General features: G+C 35.8%; 1 protein-coding gene across 4 annotated transcripts in view; it reads left to right on the top strand.

The window, feature by feature from the left end:
* ADAD1 (adenosine deaminase domain containing 1) overlaps positions 1-22518 on the top strand; it is a 78166-nt gene that overhangs the window by 12838 nt on the left and 42810 nt on the right. For all 4 annotated transcript variants that reach the window (XM_025268019.2, XM_006078953.3, XM_044930398.1 and 1 more), the window contains 4 exons: positions 15190-15313; positions 16954-17124; positions 18077-18306; positions 21675-21912. In XM_025268019.2, coding sequence (XP_025123804.1) covers positions 15190-15313; positions 16954-17124; positions 18077-18306; positions 21675-21912 — 763 coding nt within the window. The remainder of the gene's footprint in view (positions 1-15189; positions 15314-16953; positions 17125-18076; positions 18307-21674; positions 21913-22518) is intronic.

Raw genomic sequence — 22518 nt, forward strand, 5'->3', positions numbered from 1 at the left:
ATATATATGATTATTCAAGGGTCAACTTAGTTTGAAATCATGGAGCATACCTCCATGCTTTTTTTTTTCTCTCTAGAGATTGCTTTGGTTATTTGGGTGTTTTTATGTTTCCATACAGATTTTACAGTTTGTTCCTGTTCTGTGAAAAATGCTCTTGGTATTTTAATAGGGATTGCACTAAACCTGCAGATTGCCTTGGACAGTAGTATGGTCATTTAAAAAAAATGATTTATTTATTTTAATTGGAGGCTAAAGTAATTACTTTACAATATTGTGGTGTTTTTTGCCATACACTGACATGAATCAGCTCTGGGTGTACATGTGTCACCACGTCCTGAACCCCCCTCCCACTTCCCTCCGCATCCCATCCCTCTGGGTTGTACCAGTGCACCGGCTTAGAGTGCCCTGCTTCATGCATCAAACTTGGTTTGGTCGTCTGTTTCACATATGGTAATATACATGTTTCAGTGCTGTTCTCTCAAGTCATCCCACCCTCACCTTCTCACATAGAGCCCAAAGTTTGTCCTTTACATCTGTGTCTCTTTTGCTGTCTTGCATATAGGGTCGTCATTACCATCTTAATTTCTTCCAGTCTTTGAGCATGGTGTATCTTTCCATTTGTTTGTTGTCATCTTCAGTTCCTTGTCAGTATGATACAGTTTTCTAAGTACAAGTCTTTCCCAAAACTCCTTGGTTAGATTTATTCCTATGTATTTTATTCATTCTGATATAATTTTAAGTGGTATTGCTTTCTTAATTTGTCTTTTTTGATAGTTCATTATTAGTATATAGAAATGCAGAAATTTTCTGTATATTAGTTTCATATCATATAACTTTACTGAATTCATGTATTAGTTGTAATAGTTTTTTGGTGGAGTCTTTAAGAATTTCTGTATATAGTATATCATGGGTGGCAGTTTTACTTCTTTCCATTCAAATTGTATTTCTTTTATTTATTTTTTAATCTGATTACCATGGCTTGGACTTCCAATACTATGTTGAATAAAAGTAGTGAGGGTGAATATCTTTGTCTTAATCCTCTTAAGAGGACATTGCTTTCAGCTTTTCACCATTGAGTATGATGTTGGCTGTGATTTGTCGTATATGGCCTTTATTATGTTGAGGTATGTTCTATCTCTACCCACTTTGTTGAGAGTTTTTTGTTTTTAATCATAAAAGCATGTTAAATTTTGCTGAAAGCTTTTTCTTCATCTATTGAGATAATGTACTTTTTAGTTTTCAGTTGTTTATATGGTGTGTCACATTGATTGATTTGTGGATATTAAACCATCCTAGCATGCCTTGAATAAATCTCACTTGATTATGGTATATGATCTTTCTGTTAATGTATTGTTGAATTTGGTTTGCTAATAATTTGCTGAAGATTTTTTTGCATATGTGTTCTTCAAGCATATTGATCTGTAATTTTTTTTTTTGTGGTATCTTTCTATGGTTTTGGTATCAGCATAATGCTGGCCTTGTAAAGTGAGTTTGAAAGTGACCTTTCCTCTTTAATTTTTTGGAATAGTTTAAGAAGGATGGGTATTAACTCTTCTCTAAATGTTTGGTAGAAGTCACCTGTGAAGCCATCTAGTTCTGGACTTTTGTTTGTTGGGAGTTTTTATATTACTGATTCAATTTCATTACTGGTGATTAATCTGTTCATATTTTCTGTTTCTGCCTGGTGGGTCTTTAGAGATTGTATGTTTCTAGGTATTTATTACTGCTTGTCCATTTTATTGGCAAATTATGGTTCATAGTAATCTCTCATATTTCTTTATATTTCTGTGGCATCAGTTGTAATTTAACCTTTTTCATTTCTGATTTTATTTATGTGGCTTGTCTTTTTTTTTTATGTATCTGGCTAAAGGTTATAAATTTTGTTTCTTTTCAAAGAACCAACTGTTTTTTCCATTGATCTTTTTTGTTTTCTTCAGTCTCTATTTTATTCATTTCCATTGTTATCTTTATGATTTTTACTAACCTTTGTTGTTCCGTCGCTCAGTCATGTCTGACTCTCTGCAGCCCCATGGACTGCAATATGCCAGGCTTCCCTGTTCTTCACAATCTCCTGGAATTTGCTCAAAATTCTAACTTTAGTTTTTGTTTCTTCTTATATTCTAGTTCCTTTAGATATAAGGTTGGATGACTTGTTTGAAAATTTTCTTCTTTCCTGAAGTAGACTTATTTATTTTATTTTGGCTGTGCTGCATCTTCATTGCTGCACTGGCTTTTTCTCTAGTTGCTGTGAGAAGGGGCTACTCTCTAGTTTGACCGTGTGGTCTCAGTAGTTGCAGTGCACCAGCTTAATTGCTCCCTGGCATGTGAGACCTTCCCAGTCAGTCAGTCAGTCAGTTCAGTCACTCAGTCGTGTCCAACTCTTTGCCAGACCAGGGGTCAAACCCTTGTTCTCTGCATTGGCAGGCAGATTCTTAACCACCGGACCACCTGGGAAGTCCCTAGACTTGTTTTAATTTCAGTCTTAGATCTGCTTTTGCTACATCCCATAGATTTTGGGTCATTGTATTTGCATTTTCATTTGTGTCTAGATATTTTTTTTAATTTCCTCTTTGATTTCTTCAGTGATCCATTGATTGTTTAGTACCGTGTTGTTTAAAATACATGTGTTTGTGTTTATGTTTCTTTTCTTGTAATTGATTTCCACATTCATAGCATTGTGGTCAGAAAAGATGCTTTATATTAATATGATTTCAGTCTTCTTAAATTTATTGAGACTTATTTTGTGTCATAGCATGTGATCTGTCCTGGAGACTGTTTCACATACACTTGAAAAGAATGTATATTCTGCTATTTTGATGAAATGTTCCATATATGTTCAATTCTGTCTGGTCTGGTGTGTCATCTAAGACCAGTGTTTTCAAATTAATTTTATGTCTGGATGGTCTGGCTATTGATGTGAATGGGATGTAGCCCCCTACTATTGTATTATTGTCAATTTCTCCCATTATGTTTATTAATACATTCTTTATGTATCTGGATTCTCCTATGTTGAATGCTTTACATTTACACTCGCTATGTGTTCTTTTCAGATTGACCCTTTATCATTGTATAGTGCTCTTTTTTATCTTTTTACTGTCTTTTTCTTCCATTTGCATGAAAAATCTTTGTCCCTTTCACTTTCAACCTGTATGTTTTTGTAGATCTGAAGTGAGTCTCTTGCAGGCAGTAATGTGTATCTTGTTTTCTATTCATTCAGCTACTTCATGTCTTTTTTATTGGAGCTTTTAGTCCATTTACATTTGAAGTAATTACTGACAGGTTAATACTTATTGACATTTTGTTACTTGTTTTCAGCTTATTTTTATAGTTCTCTTTTGTTCCTTTTTTCTTTTGCTGTCTTTTGTGATTTGATGACCATCTGTAGTAGTTGAGTTTGGATTCCTTTCTCTTTTTTGTGTGCATCTCTATTATAGATTTTTGGTTTATGCCTACCATGAGGTTCATATATTAATATAACTATATACATGAGTGATTATTTTACGTTGATGATCTCAAACTGAGAAGGACAGGGTTATAGAAAGTCCACATAAATAGGAGGTAAAAAGAAAAATGAATGGTATCTTCTGAACATAGGGTTTCAAATCTCAAATGGGGTACAGCAAAAAGTTATTCTGTTGCCTTTATTCATAAAAGGCAAAAATTTAGACAAAGTATAATGTAAAACATCTGCCTTTTAAATTGAGATATTACTGAAGTATTTTTAAAACTTTGCTTCTTAGGAGACTCTCAAACTTTTTTTTAAACTTTTTATTTTGCACTGTAGTATAGCCAATTGACAATGTTGTGATAGTTTCAGGTGAACAGTGAAGGGACTCAGCCATGCATGTACATGTATCCATTCTCCCCCAGACCCCCTCCCGTCCAGGCTGCCATATAAAATTGAGCAGAGTTTCATGTCCTATACAATAGGTCCTTGTTGGTTGTCCATTTTAAATATAACGTGTGTACCTGACCATCCCCACCTCCCTAACTGTCCCTTCCCTTCAGCAACCATAGTTTGCTTTCTAAGTCTGTGAGCCTCTCTCTGTTTTGTAAGTAAGTTCATTTGTGGAAGACTCTCAAACTCTTATTTGAAGGTGTGGAATTATTGATATTTTTCCATATTTTTGGTCAATGGTTTTGCTAACTTTAAAATGATAAAATAGAATTTTTCATTGAATTATAGGCCTAATTCACTCACTTAACCTAATCTCTTTTTATATTAATACCTGGCATTTATTGGGTTGGCCAAAAAGTGCCTTTCGTTTTTAAGTAAGAGACAGATTTTTTATTTTCACCAAGAATGTTGATGATGTTGTTTAGTCACTAAGCAATGTCTGACTCTTTGTGACCCCATGGACCGTAGCACACCAAGCTCCTCTGTTCTCTACTATTTCATGGAGTTTGCCCAGATTCATGTCAGTTGAGTTGGTGATGCTCTCTAACCATATCAAACTCTGCCACCCCCTTCTCCACCTGTTCTCAGTTTTTCCCAGGTCCAGGGTCTTTTGCAGTGAGTCAACTCTTAGCATCAGGTGACCAGTGTATTAGAGCTTCAGGAACAGTCCTTCCAATGAATATCCAGGGTTGATTTCCTTTAGGATTGACTGGTTTGATCTCCTTGCAGTCTAAGGGACTCTGAAGACTCTTTTCCAGCATCACAATTCAAAAGGATCAATTCTTTGGAGCTCAGCCTTCTTTATGGTCCAGCTCTCACATCCATACATGACTACTGGGAAAACCGTAGTTTTGGCTATACATACCTTTGTCAGCAATGTGATGTTTCTGCTTTGTAATATACTGTCTAGGTTTGTCATAGCTTTCCTTCCAAGGAGCAGGTGTCTTTTAATTTTATGGCTGCAGTCACCATCAACAGTAATTTTGGAGCCCAAGAAAATAAAATCTGTCACTGTTCCCACTTTTTATCCCATCTATTTGCCATGAAATGATGGGACCAGATGCTATGATCTTGGTTTTTTGAATGTTAAGTTTTAAGCCAGGTTTTTCACTCTCCTCTTTTACTTTCATCAAGAGGCTCTTTAGTTGCTCTTCACTTTCTGCCATTACACTGGTAACATCTGCATATCTGAGGTTATTGATATTTGTACCAGAAGTCTTGATTCCAGCTTGCAAATCATCTAGCCTGGCAATCCACATAATGTACTCTGAATATAAGTTAAATAAACAGGGTGACAATATACAGCCTTGTCGTACTCCTTTCCCAACTTTGAACCACTCCATTGGTTCCATGGAACAAACCAGTCTGTTTTCCATGTCCAGTTATAACTGTTGCTTCCTGACCCACATACAGGTTTTTTTAGGAGACAGGTGTAAGGTGATTTGGTATTCCATGGACATCAGACCCTGCCTGGGCTACAGTCCATGAGATAGCAAAAAGTCAGATGTAACTGAGAGACTAACACACAAGGTGGTCTGGTATTTACAGCTATTTAAGAATTTTTCAGTTTGTTGTGATCAACAGTCAAAGGCTTTAGCATAGTCAATGAAGCAGATGATTTTCTGGAACTTGCTTGCTTTCTCCATGATCCAATGAATTTTAGCAGTTTGATCTCTGGCTCTGCTGCCTCTTTGAAACCTGGCTCATGCATCTGGAAGTTCTCAGTTTACACACTGCTAAAGCCTCGCTTGAAGGATTTTGAGCAATAACCTTGCTAGCATGTGAAGTAACCACAGTAGTATGGTAGTTTGAACATTCTTTGGCATTGACCTTCTTTAATATTAGAATGAAAACTGACCTTTTCCAGTCCTGTGGCCACTGCTGAGTTTTCCAAATTTGCTGACAGTAATTACTGAGTGCAGCACTTTAACAGCATCATCTTTTAGGATTTGAAATAGCTCAGTTGGAATTCTGTCACCTCCATAGCTTTGTAATAATGCTTCCTATGGCCCACTTGACTTCACAATCCAGGATATCTGAATCTAGGTAAGTGACCACATCATCATGGTTATCTGGATCATTAAGACCTTTTTTGTATAGTAGTTCTATATTCTTGCCACCTCTTCTTAATCTATTTTAGGTCCTTACCATTTCTGTCATTTATTATGCCAATTCTTACATGAAATGTTCCCTTGCTATCTGCAGTTTTCTTGAAGAGATCTCTATAGTCTTTCCCATTCTATTGTTTTCCTGTTTCTTTGCATTGTTTATGTAAGAAGGCCTTCTCTCTCCTTACTATTCTCTGAAACTCTGCATTCAGTTGAGTTTGTCTTTCCCTTTCTCCCTTGACTTTGATTTGTCCTCTTTCCTCAGCTGTTTATAAAGTCTCCTCAGACAACCACTTTGCCTTCTTCCATTTCTTTATATTGAGGATGGTTTTGGCGACTGTCTACTGTACAGTGTTGTGAACCTTCATTCTGTAGCTCTTTAGGCATTCTATCTACCAGATCTGATCTCTTGAATCTATTCATCACCTCTACTGTATAATCATAAGGGATTTTATTTAGGTTGTACCTAAATGGCCTAGAGGTTTTCCCTAGTTTCTTCAGTGTAAGCTTAAATTTTGCATTAAGATGCTTATGATCTAAGCCTCAGTCAGCTCTTGTTTTTACTGACTGTATAGAGCTTCTCCATCTTTGGCTACAAAGAATATAATCAATCTGATTTTGGTATTGACCATCTGGTGATGTCCATGTGTAGAGTCATCTCTTGTGTTGTTGTTAGAGGGTGTTTGCTATGACCAGTACATTCTCTGTCTCAGAGAAGGCAATGGCACCCCACTCCAGGACTTTTGCCTAGAAAATCCCATGGACGGAGGACCCGGGTAGGCTGCAGCCCATGGGGTTGCTAGAGTTGGACACAACTAAGCAACTTCACTTTGACTTTTCACTTTCATGCATTGGAGAAGGAAATGGCAACCCACTCCAGTGTTCTTGCCTGGAGAATCCCAGGGACGGGGGAGCCTGGTGGGCTGCCGTCTATGTGGTCGCACAGAGTCGGACACGACTGAAGTGACTTAGCAGTAGCATCAGTAGCAGTACATTCTCTTGACATAATTCATCAGCCTTTGCCCTGCTTCATTTTGTTCTCCAAGGCCAAACTTGCCTGTTACTCCAGGTATTTCTTGACTTCCTAATTTGCCCTCCAGTCCCCTATCATGACATCTTTTATGGATATTGGTTCTAGAAGGTGTTGTAGGTCTTCATAGAACTGGTCAGCTTCAACTTCTTTGGCATCAGTGGTCAGGGCATAGACTTGGATTACTGGATGTTGAATGGTTTGCCTTGGAAACAAACAGAGATCATTCTGTCGTTTTTGAGCTCACACCCAAATAATGCATTTCAGACTCTTTTGTTGACTGTGAGGACTGCTCTGTGTCTTCTAAGGGATTCTCTCCCATAGTAGTAGATATAATGGTCATATGAATTAAGTTCTCCCATTCCCGTCCATTTTAGTTCACTGATTCTTAAGATGTCAGTGTTCAATCTTGCCGTCTCCTACCTGACCATGTCCAATTTTCCTCGATTCATGGACATAACATTCCAGATTCCTATACAATGTTGTTCTTGACAGCTTCAGACTTTACTTTGACCACCAGACACACAGCTGATCTGCTTTGGCCCACCTGCTTCATTCTTACTAGTTGTTCAGTCCCTCAGTCATGTTCAACATTTTGCGACCCAAAGAACTGCAGCATGCCAGGCTTCCATGTCCCTTCACCATCTCCCAGACCTTGTTCAAACTCATGTTCATTGAGTCAGTGATGCCATCCAACCATCTTGTCCTCTGTCATCCCCTTCTCCTGCCTTCAGTCTTTCCCAGCATCAGGGTATTTTCCAGTGAGTCAGCTCTTCACAACAGGTGGCCAAAGTACTGGAGCTTCAGCATCAGTCCTTCCAGTTCAGGGTTGATTTCCTTTAGGGTTGACTGGTTTGATCTCCTTGCAGTCCAAGGGACTCTCAAGACTTCTCAAACATCACAGTTCAAAAGCATCAATTCTTTGACTCTCAGCCTTCTTTATGGTCCAACTCTCACATCCATACATGACTACTGGAAAAACCATAGCTTTGACTATACATTCCTTTGTCAGCAAAGTAATGTCTATGCTTTTTAATACACTGTCCAGGCTTTTGATAGCTTTGATCCAAGGAGTGAGCATCTTTTAATTTCATGGCTTTAGTCACCGCAGTGATTTTGGAGCCAAAGAAGATAAAAGTTTGTCACTGTTTTCATTGTTTCTCCATCTGTTTGCCATAGGTGATGAAACTTGATGCCATGATATTAATTTTTTGAATGTTGAGTTTTTTTGTTTTTTTTTGTAGTGATAAAATTTTATTATTTACTGTATATAAATTATATTTCTGAACTCCCATATTCATTTCTCTGAAGTAATAGGGTAAACCAAGTCAGAGGTTCCTGGCTGCATAGCAGAATCACTTGGGAAGCTTTTAAAAGCACTGATATTCAGAAAAAAAGTACTAATATTTGGTTTACATGCCCAAAAATTGTCATTTTAATTTCCTCAGTTTGGGGCTTAAGCACTGTCATTTTCTTCAGAAACTTTTTAACTATTTCTTTTTTTTTTTAATTTATTTTATTTTTAAACTTTACATAATTGTATTAGTTTTGCCAAATAACAAAATGAATCCGCCACAGGTATACATGTGTTCCCCATCCTGAACCCTCCTCCCTCCTCCCTCCCCATTCCATCCCTCTGGGTCGTCCCAGTGCACCAGCCCCAAGCATCCAGTATCGTGCATTGAACCTGGACTGGCAACTCATTTCATACATGATACTTTACATGTTTCAATGCCATTCTCCCAAATCTTCCCACCCTCTCCCTCTCTCACAGAGTCCATAAGACTGTTCTATACATCAGTGTCTCTTTTGCTGTCTCGTACACAGGGTTATTGTTACCATCTTTCTAAATTCCATATATATGCGTTAGTATACTGTTTTGGTGTTTTTCTTTCTGGCTTACTTCACTCTGTATAATAGGCTCCAGTTTCATCCACCTCATTAGAACGGATTCAAATGTATTCTTTTTAATGGCTGAGTAATACTCCATTGTGTATATGTACCACCGCTTTCTTATCCATTCATCTCCTGATGGACATCTAGGTTGCTTCCATGTCCTGGCTATTATAAACAGTGCTGCGATGAACATTGGGGTACACGTGTCTCTTTCCCTTCTGGTTTCCTCAGTATGTATGCCCAGCAGTGGGATTGCTGGATCATAAGGCAGTTCTATTCCCAGTTTTTTAAAGAATTCCACACTGTTCTCCATAGTGGCTGTACTAGTTTGCATTCCCACCAACAGTGTAAGAGGGTTCCCTTTTCTCCACACCCTCTCCAGCATTTATTGCTTGTAGACTTTTGGATCGCAGCCATTCTGACTGGTGTGAAATGGTACCTCATAGTGGTTTTGATTTGCATTTCTCTGATAATGAGTGATGTTGAGCATCTTTTCATGTGTTTGTTAGCCATCTGGATGTCTTCTTTGGAGAAATGTCTATTTAGTTCTTTGGCCCATTTTTTGATTGGGTCATTTATTTTTCTGGAGTTGAGCTGTAGGAGTTGCTTGTATATTCTCGAGATTAGTTGTTTGTCAGTTGCTTCATTTGCTATTATCTTCTCCCATTCTGAAGGCTGTCTTTTCACCTTGCTAATAGTTTCCTTTGATGTGCAGAAGCTTTTAAGGTTAATTAGGTCCCATTTGTTTATTTTTGCTTTTATTTCCAATATTCTGGGAGGTGGGTCATAGAGGATCCTGCTGTGATGTATGTCAGACAGTGTTTTGCCTATGTTCTCCTCTAGGAGTTTTATAGTTTCTGGTCTTACGTTTAGCTCTTTAATCCATTTTGAGTTTATTTTTGTGTATGGTGTTAGAAAGTGTTCTAGTTTCATTCTTTTACAAGTGGTTGACCAGATTTCCCAGCACCACTTGTTAAAGAGATTGTCTTTAATCCATTGTATATTCTTGCCTCCTTTGTCAAAGATAAGGTGTCCATATGTGCGTGGATTTATCTCTGGGCTTTCTATTTTGTTCCATTGATCTATATTTCTGTCTTTGTGCCAGTACCATACTGTCTTGATAACTGTGGCTTTGTAGTAGAGCCTGAAGTCAGGTAGGTTGATTCCTCCAGTTCCATTCTTCTTTCTCAAGATCAATTTGGCTATTCGAGGTTTTTTGTATTTCCATACAAATTGTGAAATTATTTGTTCTAGCTCTGTGAAGAATGCTGTTGGTAGCTTGATAGGGATTGCATTGAATCTATAAATTGCTTTGGGTAGTATACTCATTTTCACTATATTGATTCTTCCAATCCATGAGCGTGGTATATTTCTCCATCTGTTAGTGTCCTCTTTGATTTCTTTCACCAGTGTTTTATAGTTTTCTACATATAGGTCTTTAGTTTCTTTAGGTAGATATATTCCTAAGTATTTTATTCTTTCCGTTGCAATGGTGAATGGAATTGTTTCCTTAATTTCTCTTTCTGTTTTCTCATTATTAGTGTATAGGAATGCAAGGGATTTCTGGGTGTTGATTTTTTTTTTTAATATACCTCAATTTATCTTTTTTTTTTTAATTTTATTTTATTTTTAAACTTTACATAACTGTATTAGATTTGCCAAATATCAAAATGAATCCGCCACAGGTATACATGTCTGGGTGTTGATTTTATATCCTGCAACTTTACTATAGTCATTGATTAGTTCTAGTAATTTTCTGGTGGAGTCTTTAGGGTTTTCTATGTAGAGGATCATGTCATCTGCAAACAGTGAGAGCTTTACTTCTTCTTTTCCAATTTGGAGTCCTTTTATTTCTTTTTCTGCTCTGATTGCTGTGGCCAAAACTTCCAAAACTATGTTGAATAGTAATGGTGAAAGTGGGCACCCTTGTCTTGTTCCTGACTTGAGAGGAAATGCTTTCAATTTTTCACCATTGAGGATAATGTTTGCTGTGGGTTTGTCATATATAGCTTTGATTATGTTGAGGTATGTTCCTTCTATTCCTTCTTTCTGGAGAGTTTTTATCATAAATGGATGTTGAATTTTGTCAAAGGCTTTCTCTGCATCTATTGAGATAATCATGGTTTTTATTTTTCAATTTGTTAATGTGGTGTATTACATTGATTGATTTGCGGATATTGACGAATCCTTGCATCCCTGGGATAAAGCCCACTTGGTCATGGTGTATGATCTTTTTAATGTGTTGTTGGATTCTGATTGCTAGAATTTTGTTAAGGATTTTTGCATCTATGTTCATCAGTGATATTGGCCTGTAGTTTTCTTTTTTTGTGGGATCTTTGTCAGGTTTTGGTATTAGGGTGATGGTGGCCTCATAGAATGAGTTTGGAAGTTTACCATCCTCTGCGATTTTCTGGAAGAGTTTGAGCAGGATAGGTGTTAGCTCTTCTCTAAATTTTTGGTAGAATTCAGCTGTGAAGCCGTCTGGACCTGGGCTTTTGTTTGCTGGAAGATTTTTGATTACAGTTTCAATTTCCGTGCTTGTGATGGGTCTGTTAAGATTTTCTATTTCTTCCTGATCGAGTTTTGGAAAGTTGTACTTTTCTAAGAATTTGTCCATTTCTTCCTCGTTGTCCATTTTATTGGCATATAATTGTTGATAGTAGTCTCTTATGATCCTTTGTATTTCTGTGTTGTCTGTTGTGATCTCTCCATTTTCATTTCTAATTTTATTGATTTGAGTTTTCTCCCTTTGTTTCTTGATGAGTCTGGCTAATGGTTTGTCAATTTTATTTATCCTTTCAAAAAAACAGCTTTTGGTTTTGTTGATTTTTGCTATGATCTCTTTTGTTTCTTTTGCATTTATTTCTGCTCTAAGTTTTAAGATTTCTTTCCTTCTACCAACCCTGGGGTTCTTCATTTCCTCCTTTTCTAGTTGCTTTAGTTGTAGAGTTAGGTTATTTATTTGACTTTTTTCTTGTTTCTTGAGGTGTGCCTGTATTGCTATGAACTTTCCCCTTAGGACTGCTTTTACCGTGTCCCACAGGTTTTGGGTTGTTGTGTTTTCATTTTCATTCGTTTCTATACAAATTTTGATTTCTTTTTTGATTTCTTCTGTGATTTGTTGGTTATTCAGCAGCGTGTTGTTCAGCCTCCATATGTTGGAATTTTTAATAGTTTTTCTCCTGTAATTGAGATCTAATCTTACTGCATTGTGGTCAGAAAAGATGCTTGGAATGATTTCTATTTTTTTGAATTTACCAAGGCTAGCTTTATGGCCCAGGATGTGATCTATCCTGGAGAAGGTTCCATGTGCAAAAAAAAAAAGGTGAAATTCATTGTTTTGGGATGAAATGTCCTATAGATATCAATTAGGTCTAACTGGTCTATTGTATCATTTAAAGTTTGTGTTTCCTTGTTAATTTTCTGTTTAGTTGATCTATCCATAGGTGTGAGTGGGGTATTAAAGTCTCCTACTATTATTGTGTTATTGTTAATTTCTCCTTTCATACTTGTTAGCATTTGTCTTACATACTGCGGTGCTCCTGTGTTGGGTGCATATATATTTATAATTGTTATATCTTCTTCTTGGATTGATCCTTTGATCATTATGTAGTGACCATCTTTGTCTCTTTTCACAGTCTTTGTTTTAAAGTCTATTTTATCTGATATGAGTATTGCTACTCCTGCTTTCTTTTGGTCCCTATTTGCATGGAAAATCTTTTTCCAGCCCTTCACTTTCAGTCTGTATGTGTCCCCTGTTTTGAGGTGGGTCTCTTGTAGACAACATATGTAGGGGTCTTGTTTTTGTATCCATTCAGCCAGTCTTTGTCTTTTGGTTGGGGCATTCAACCCATTTACGTTTACGGTAATTACTGATAAGTATGATCCCGTTGCCATTTACTTTATTGTTTTGGGTTCGAATTTATACACCGTTTTTGTGTTTCCTGTCTAGAGAATATCCTTTAGTATTTGTTGGAGAGCTGGTTTGGTGGTGCAGAATTCTCTCAGCTTTTGCTAGTCTGAAAAGCTTTTGATTTCTCCATCATACTTGAATGAGATCCTGGCTGGGTACAATAATCTGGGCTGTAGGTTATTTTCTTTCATCATTTTAAGTATGTCTTGCCATTCCCCCCTGGCTTGGAGAGTTTCTATGGAAAGATCAGCTGTTATCCTTATGGGTATTCCCTTGTGTGTTATTTGTTGTTTTTCCCTTGCTGCTTTTAATATTTGTTCTTTGTGTTTGATCTTTGTTAATTTGATTAATATGTGTCTTGGGTGTTTCGCCTTGGGTTTATCCTGTTTGGGACTCTCTGGGTTTCTTGGACTTGGGTGATTATTTCCTTCCCTGAATGTTGAGTTTTAACCCAGCTTTTTTTCTCTTCTCTTTCACCTTCATCAAGGAGCTCTTTAGCTCCTCTTCACTTTCTGCCATAAAGACGGTGTCATCTGCGTATCTGAGGTTATTAATATTTTTCCCCGCAGTCTTGATTCCAGCTTGTGCTTCATCTAGCCTGGAATTTCACATGATGTACTCTGCATAGAAGTTAAGTAAGCAGGGTGACAACATACAACCTAGACACACTCCTTTCCCAATTTGGAACCACTCTGTTGTTCCATGTACTGTTCTACCTGTTGCTTCTTGACCTGCATACAGGTTTCTCAGGATTGCCCTTCACTCTTGCCCAGTAGCATATTTGACACCTTCCAACCTGTGGTGGGGGGCTCATTTTCCAGTGTCATATCTTTTTATCTTTCCATACTATCAATGGGGTTCTCCTGACAAGAATACAAGAGTGAATTGCCATTTCTTTTTCCAATGGATCCTGTTTTTTCAGAACTCTTCACTATGACCCATCTGTTTTTGGTGGCCCTGCATGGCATGGCTCATAGCTTCAGAGTTACACAAGCCCCTTTGCCACAATAAGGCTGTAATCCATGAAGGGCACTGAGAACTTTATTGAGGAACCTATTCATCATTTTGCTATACTACCTTCAGCCATTTTTCAGGCAATTTTATAATTCCATCTTCCCAAAGCTTTTTTTTCTTTTTGAGCAAAGAACTATTCCAGGTGCTGTATACAGTCTTCCAAGGAATTGAAATTTTTTCCATTAAGAGAATTGAAGTTGCAGTATCTCATAAATACAGTGAGTGAATCAAAACTTCCCAGCCAAGCTGTTACAGTTTTTTCCTGGTTGTCAAATAAACATGTGATCTAGCATCATCCTGATGGAAGATAATGCATTTTTCTGTTTACTAATTCTGGATGCTTTTCATCAAGTGATACTTTCAGTTGGTCTAGTTGGGAGCAGTAGTGTTGGAATTGTTTGGTTTTCTGGAAGGAACTCAGAATAGAGGAGTCCCATCATGTTCATAAAATCACCTTCTTTCAGTGAAGACTGGCCTTTGGTGGGGTTGGTCATGGTTCACTTCACTTGCCGCATGATTTCTTCTGTTCTACATTATTGTACGGTGTCCACTTTTCATTGCCCATCACAATTTGTTTTAAAAATGGAATGTTTTCATTATGTTTAAGTAGAGAATCACATGTGGAAATACTGTCAGGAAGATTTTCTTCTCTTAATTTATGCTGACCCAAACATCAGAATGATGACCATAACCAAGCTGGTGCAAATGATTTTCAACACTAGATCTCGATATTTTGAATATGTTGGCTATTTCCCATGTGACATAATGTTGATTTTTCTCAGTTAATGTCTGATTTGATCACTATCATCTTCAACTGGTCTACTTGACCATGGAGAATTGTCCAGCAAAAAATCTTCAGCATGAAACTTTGCAAACCACTTTTGACTTCCTCGATCAGCCACAGCACCTTCTCCATATATGGGAGAAATAATTTTTTACATTTCAGTTGTGTTTTTATCTTTCTTGAAACAATAAAACATAATATGCCAAAAATGTTGGTGTTTTTCTTCCATCTTCAGTATTAAAGTGGCTACACAAAGATTTACCAATTTGGATAAATTTTTTTAAATGCATGCTGATAGGATAGGTGTCACAATACAATCCTAACAGTTGTGTCAAATGAAATTAAAGGCAACTAAGTACTGCTAGTGCCACCTTACAGGAAAAAAAAAAAAAAAACGAACAAACTTTTTGGCCAATCCAGTAAATAGATGCTTAAATAACAGTTTGTTGAATATAAATATAAAAAGATGGTAAAGTAGAGGTGGAGGTTGAACATAGAGAAGGAGGAGGTCAAAATAATCTGCTTCTGTTAACCTTTTCTTTTCAGCTGGACAGCACGAAGTTGTAGCTATAGGCACAGGTGAATACAATTACAGTCAGTGCATTAAGCCAAATGGAAGAGTGTTGCATGATACTCATGCTGTTGTTACAGCAAGGAGATCTCTCCTTAGGTAAGGTAACAAATACATTTAATGCCATCAAATATTAATGCTCTTATATTAATATTAGCCTAAAGTAATCACATAGGCATGTTATTATTTACAAGTGGAGTTTTACTCATCACTAAGCCAAGGATACGGTATTGTCTTACTTACCTAAGCCGTCTTATATTTTCATGTTACTTTTAGAAATATTAACTGCACTGTTTAGTCTGTGAATTTTAGTGTCTTCTATTATCACGACCTTATGAACTAAATTTTAAAAGCCATGCAACCTGTTTTTAAAGATAAAATATGTCTTCATTACTGATTAATGTAATCTGAGAGTATAGCATTAGATCTGGACCAAGTAGGCTTAGTAATACTTCACCCCTGAATTAGCCATACTTATCCAAAGGCAGAAATCAATGAGTTTCCACTCATGAAGTCTGTACAAAGTCTACCATATGGTAGAATATCAGTAAAGTATTTTTTTAGACCGGCAGATCTCAGAGAGAAGGGGGGCTGAGATAAGCATGCCTAGTTTCTTTTTTCAAATTTATCATTAACTGCTCCTTATAAAAGGAAGGAGTATCTGATAATGGAGAAAGAAACCAGGAATTTTACTCTTTGGAGTTTCTTTTCTGTGAAACCACAAAAAGTGGGAAATAAGCATTATTTCCTGTAGTATTCAGCTTTTGTTCTCTTACGTCACTGAATTTACTTTTCAGAAAACCTTTCTTAATGGAATTTTTCAAACACAGGTGAGACTCAGAAAATTAATACCTTCATTCAGTTATCAGCATTCTGATACAAGTATCCAATGTTCATATCCAATTATTAGTGTATCCTGCTATATTAGGATTTTGTTCTTATTTAATTATGCATTCTCACTTTTTGTTGGTGGTGATTTCTTTAAAATGTAAAAAACATTTAGGCATACTGTCCTTTCTGAAAATCTTAAGTATGTATCTCTAATAATAAGAAAAAGAATCCTATAGTCTTAAAAGGAAAGCTATTGGGAAGTCCAAGAAAGTAATACAGCTCACTGAAAACTACCTCTTTTGTGTTTATTTCTAGCCATCCTTGGCACTGTCAGATATACTGATGATTAATTTTTATTACATATTTCTGATGATAGGATTAAAATTATTTTTTTTTTTGAGTAAGCAAAATAGTATTTGTCCCCTTGAGTTGTCTTTCAGGGAATCTGTTTCACTTCTAAATTCAGTTTATGGGCTTCATTATGTTATTCCTATACTCTTAAATTTTTGTCTTCAGAACCACTACATAACAGGAACCATAATTGTTTGTCTGTGTGTTTGGGGAAGATAAAATAGAAATAATGCAGAAAATTGATACTCCTAGGAGGCTGGGAGCAGAGATGTCTTGAGAAAAAGGAGGAATCAATAGAGAAATGGGTCTTTTGCAAGAAATGATAGTTGAGTACTTTTGAGTGGAGTGGTAGTCGAGGAATGATGCTTTAAGGCAGGTCACAGGGTAAACTGGGCTGTAGCTGAAGACTTCTCAAGGGACTTACATCTTCATTAAGTAAGACTAAGATTATTTTATAATAAAACTTGATTTATAGGAACATTGCTCATGACATGAATATAATGTTTAAGATACTTCATTTTTAAACATTCTTACTCAATAAAGCTCTTTTATTTTAGATACTTTTATAGACAACTTCTACTCTACTATAGCAAAAATCCTGCTATGATGGAAAAATCAATATTTTGTACAGAACCAGCTTCTGATCTACTCACCCTCAAGCAGAATATCAACATTTACCTCTATATGAACCAGTTGCCTAAAGGATCAGCCCAGATTAAGTCACAATTGTAAGTATATAGAAGCTGTTAAAAGCAACTAGGATGACCATTTATACATTCTGAATCCATATATCAAAAGAACAAGTAAATTCAAATCCATCCATATTTTCCTTCCAGCCTTCAGAGGTTATTTGTAGGCTGCAAGAGACCACAAATTCATTCTCCCTCCCCTGCACTGTCTTACCTATTACTATTACTTAAATAGTCCACATACTTCACTACTTTCTTTTACATGCTGTTGAAAATCTACTCCTTTCTGGTTGTAAGACTTTTTATAAACTTTAGGAAGTATGGATTATATACTCTTCACATACTAACACAGGAGTTAAGGAATGCAGTCTATTCTATAGTCAGAACTTTATTGTCTTGATGAATGGGTAGCATCAGTAGCATGATATTTGAACAACACAGACACAAAAAGAAAGTAAAATTTACTTTAAGTCTGACCATCTAGAAATAATCATGGTTTATAGTTTGTTTAAAAGCCTTCCAGTAACACCTTTGAAAACAAGGGTGAGTGTTCCTGTAGAGAAACCTCAAGAAAAATAATTTTAGATTTTTACTGTTTTTTTATATTTTATTGGAAGTCAATCTTAAATATAAATTGTCGGTTTTCTTTTTTCATTCTCTAGTTTTGTCATTATTAAAAAATTTTCATTTGGAGAAAGGAAATAACTCAAAAATTATGATGGGGCAATAATCAGATTTTTATTTGATTTTAAGGGACATAAAAATGGCAATAATATGAAATTTATCCTTGTGGGAGCTCTAAATAGGGTTAATTTCCACTTGGTTTTAATCTTGTGGAACAAAGTCATCCCATCCTGGCTTGCTTTGGGTTTGCCTCTATTTCTGTTACTGAAATTAAGTGTAACTGGCAAGTTACAATTCTTAGGTATATGCAGATTTTACTTTGTTGGCTTTGATTTTTAAAGGAAGAAACTTTCTTTTCTTTCTCTAGGCGTCTTAATCCACGTTCTATATCTGCATTTGAAGCCAATGAAGAACTAAGTCTCCATGTGGCTGTTGAAGGCAAAATTTATCTGACTGTCTACTGTCCTGCAGATGTTGTTAATAGAATAAGCAGTATGTCCTCAAGTGACAAGTTGACAAGATGGGAAGTGCTTGGTGTACAGGGAGCATTGCTCAGTCACTTTATACAGCCAGTTTATATCAATAGTATTCTTGTTGGTGAGTGAGATTTCAGTACCTCTTGGCCTCTTTCACTAAGTAATTACACTTTATTTATCAGTGTAAAATCAAATTTTGCATGCATGAAGCTTTACTTAAGGTAAAATTCAGATCCATTATTGTTGAGGTTTTCATTTCATGGTAACTTGTAATCACATTTAGTATAATATGACTTTTATGATCTTGTGAGAAGTCTAAGAATATTTTAAGTTAGGCAATTATATGTATTCTGGCTTGAACATATGCTTTTGTTTGCACAATATCCAATGTTTCTCTTTCTTTTAGAAGAAGGTGCTTTTTTGAACTTCTCAGGTAAGCTTATATTTAGTTATTCCTGAAATAAAAAATATTAAATGCCCATTTTGGTTCTTTGCTACTTTTATACTTTTAAAAATATATTTGGTTATGAATTGGATTCTTCTGGTTTGTGAAGTAAGTAGGAAGTAAACAGAATACAAAATAAATGACATGAACTGATAATTAACTTCTTCCTTTGGTATTTATATTTGAATGGGTTTTCAGGTATTATCTCCTCAACAGACATTTTGGACACTCAGTTTTGTAGTTTTCGCAAAGCCCTGAGAGTTACAAAGCTTTAATTACCCTTGGGAAACAATTTAAATTCCATTACTTGACTCTTCTTTGTTTACTGTTAATTTTTGGTAATGATTGTTCACATAAAAACTTTAGCTCATAATTTGTTTCTTGTTTCCTTTCTAAAGATGGTTTATGTTTATACTTTTTTAAAATTTTACACCAATGAGATAATACAGTTCACACTTTTCTGCATCCTACTCTTTACATTTAATAATGTATCTTGGAAATTTTTCCCTATGAAGACTTTTTTCATTATTATTCATAACTCTCTTATGGTATTTCTTTGTATAAACATACTATAATTTATTTAACCAGTTGTGGATTGATAGAACTTTAGATTGTTTCTAATCTTTTGCAGCTACCAAATGCTACAGTGAACCTTGACCTTTTCATGTTTGTCATTGACACAAAAGTAAAATATATGTAAATGTAAAATGAATTCCTAGAAGTAGAATTGCAGGTCAGAAATACATGAATTTCCAGTTTTGAAAATTATTGCCAAGTTACTCTCCAAATTATATTCTCACTAGCAATATATGAGAGTACCTCTTTGAAGTTACTTCTTTTTTTTCCAAATATATATTCTTATAGATGATTTATTTCTTAAATTTAAATTGGATACCAGAATTATTCTGTTTTCTTTAGCCAAAAAATTCTCTCAGACACTTCAATTTTTTCTCAATCTTCTTAAGAAAGGCTATTTTCTTGATAAATGTCTACAGAATGTCTAATAAATGTCTATACATTCTCTAGAGTCACAACTTTGAAATGCAAGGCTTTGACTCTTGTGAAGAAAGATATTTTACAGTCTGTCATTTGTATAACATAACTTCAAAATATTTTAGTCTCTTAAAAGGATGGACTCAAATAGATTATTTTGAAATTATGTAGTATTTAGTGGTTTGGACTGGGGCTTAACAATTAGATCTCATAATTTGACTACCATCTTGTACATGAGAATGGGAACACCAGGAAGCAATAAAAATACTATAATACTTTGTAAAATTTCTCCTGATCTCTCTTCTTTGCGTCTTTATGGGACATATCTAGAGTTAATTAACTGGTGTTCTGTCTGAGAAAGCCGAAACAGATTTTAATGTTTGTTTAAAATGCAGATTTCTCAGCCTCTTAAGATCTCTACTCTCTCTCTGGGGGATAGCCCCAGGAATATACATTTTAAAAGGGCACCACCAGTGATTCTGATATAGATGATATGAATGGCTCATTGAGAAATACTCGCTGTATTTAAAAGTGTGATATGTACAGTTAAATGAATCTTAAGAGTTATTGAACTTAAGCTTCTCATTATTATATAAATTCTTTTTATGCCATTTCTGATTATCTAACTCTAGTTTAAAAGGATCCAGTAATGTGGGATTTAATGACAATCTGTTCCATTAATTGGGTGCTCCAATTGATTTTAAAAATTACTCTTTAGGATTGAAATTTGCTTCCCTTTCACTTTGAACTAAATGACAATACAGATTAAATCTCGATTATTTGATGATAATGACCTTGTCCCTTTTTCTCTTGTCTTATGAAATCTTTTGCAGTTCTTTATTTTGATTCTTAAAAATGTAAGTTTTTTTTATCAATAATAGATCCGTTACAGGTGGAAAGAGAATTATATTTGAAGACTTCATTTTACTTTCAAAAAGTTTTCAGAGACTAATTTCATACTTTAGATGTTTTCAGATACTCATTTTGTCTGTGGTAATATTCTTTCCTTTTTTAAGAAAAAAATCTTAAGCTTGCTTTTTTAAAAGGCACTATTATTTTAATAGAAAATAAAAAGACCATATATATGTGTTAGTTAGTTTACTGTAACCCTGTATGAGAGACAGCAAAAGAGACACAGATATATAGAACAGTCTTTTGGACTCTGTGGGGGGGGGGGATGATTTGGGAGAATGGCATTGAAACATGTATAATATCATATAAGAAACAAATCGCCAGTCCAGGTTCGATGCAGGATACAGGATGCTTGGGGCTGGTGCACTCTGGGATGATCCAGAGGGATGATACGGGGAGGGAGGTGGGAGGGGGGTTCAGGACGGGGAGCACGTGTACACCTGTGGCAGATTCATGTTGATGTATAGCAAAACCAGTACAATATTGTAAAGTCAAAAAAAAAAAAAGACAAGATGCTTTTTCCTTTATGTATTTTCCTACCTAGCCATCACTTGTGTTACATATGATTTGTTTTCTCCAGATGTTCTGTAATATGTAGGTGATAGTGTCAAAATGTAATGCCTTAGACTAAATACAGTGTTTCAGATATGGTATGAGCACTGTATAGTTCTGTAATAATGCTGTATTCTTTGATTTAGACACTGTTTTTATTAATGCAGCTTCAGTTTCTATGGGCATACCTCAAAGATAGTGTGGGTTCAGTTCCAGACCACCACAATAAAATGAATATCACAATAAAGTGAGTCACATGAATATTTTGGTTTCCCAGTTTATATAAAAGTTGTGTTTAAACTATACTGTAGTCTGTTAAGTGTGCATTAGTATCATGTCTTTAAAAAAAGTAAGGTATATACCGTAATTAAAAACTGCTTTATTGCTAAAAAAAAAAAAAAAAGGCTAAACGTCATCTGACAACATGGGTTGCCAGACTTTTGATATGTATCTCTGAAGTGCAGTAAAGCAAAGTGTAATAAAGTGAGGTATGCCTGCATTACATACTTCAGCATCTGTTTCTGTTGACTTATATTTGTTTTGTTTGAGTATGTATTGTTTTTTTTGTTTTTTTTTTTGCTTTCTAGGTGATGGGAATTGCAGTGATACTAGAGGCTTAGAAATTGCTATAAAGCAACGTGTTGATGATGCGCTCACTTCCAAACTTCCAATGTTTTACTTGGTCAACAGACCTCATATTAGTTTAGTACCTTCTGCATATCCATTTCAAACAAACTTGGAATATAAATTCCTGAGTCTGAATTGGGCACAAGGGGACATTTCTTTGGAGATTGTGGATGGCCTAAGTGGAAAGATCACGGAAAGGTTAGCATTACTAATTTCTTCAAATATCACATATTACTTAAGTGAAAGAATGTATTTTAGTACAATTTATAAAAACTATTTTAACATTTTTGAATACAGTTTTTTGAATTCTGAATAATGATTAAAATAGTTATTGGGTGTGACAATTGATGCTTTTGAACCGTGGTGTTGGAGAAGACTCTTGAGAGTCCCTTGGACTGCAAGGAGATCCAGCCAGTCCATTCTAAAGGAGATCAGCCCTGGGATTTCTTTGGAAGGAATGATGCTAAAGCTGAAACTCCAGTACTTTGGCCACCTCATGCGAAGAGTTGACTCATTGGAAAAGACTCTGATGCTGGGAGGGATTGGGGGCAAGAGGAGAAGGGGACAACAGAGGATGAGATGGCTAGATGGCATCACTGACTCGATGGACGTGAGTCTGAGTGAACTCTGGGAGTTGATAATGGACAGGGAGGCCTGGTGTACTGCAATTCATGGGGTCGCAAAGAGTCGGACACGACTGAGCGACTGATCTGATCTGATCTGATGTTGCAGCTGCTGCTGCTAAGTGGCTTCAGTCATGTCAGACTCTGTGCGACCCCATAGACGACAGCCCACCAGTCTCCC

Source organism: Bubalus bubalis, chromosome 17 (genome assembly GCF_019923935.1).
Source record: "Bubalus bubalis isolate 160015118507 breed Murrah chromosome 17, NDDB_SH_1, whole genome shotgun sequence".
Taxonomy (NCBI): Eukaryota; Metazoa; Chordata; class Mammalia; order Artiodactyla; family Bovidae; genus Bubalus; species Bubalus bubalis.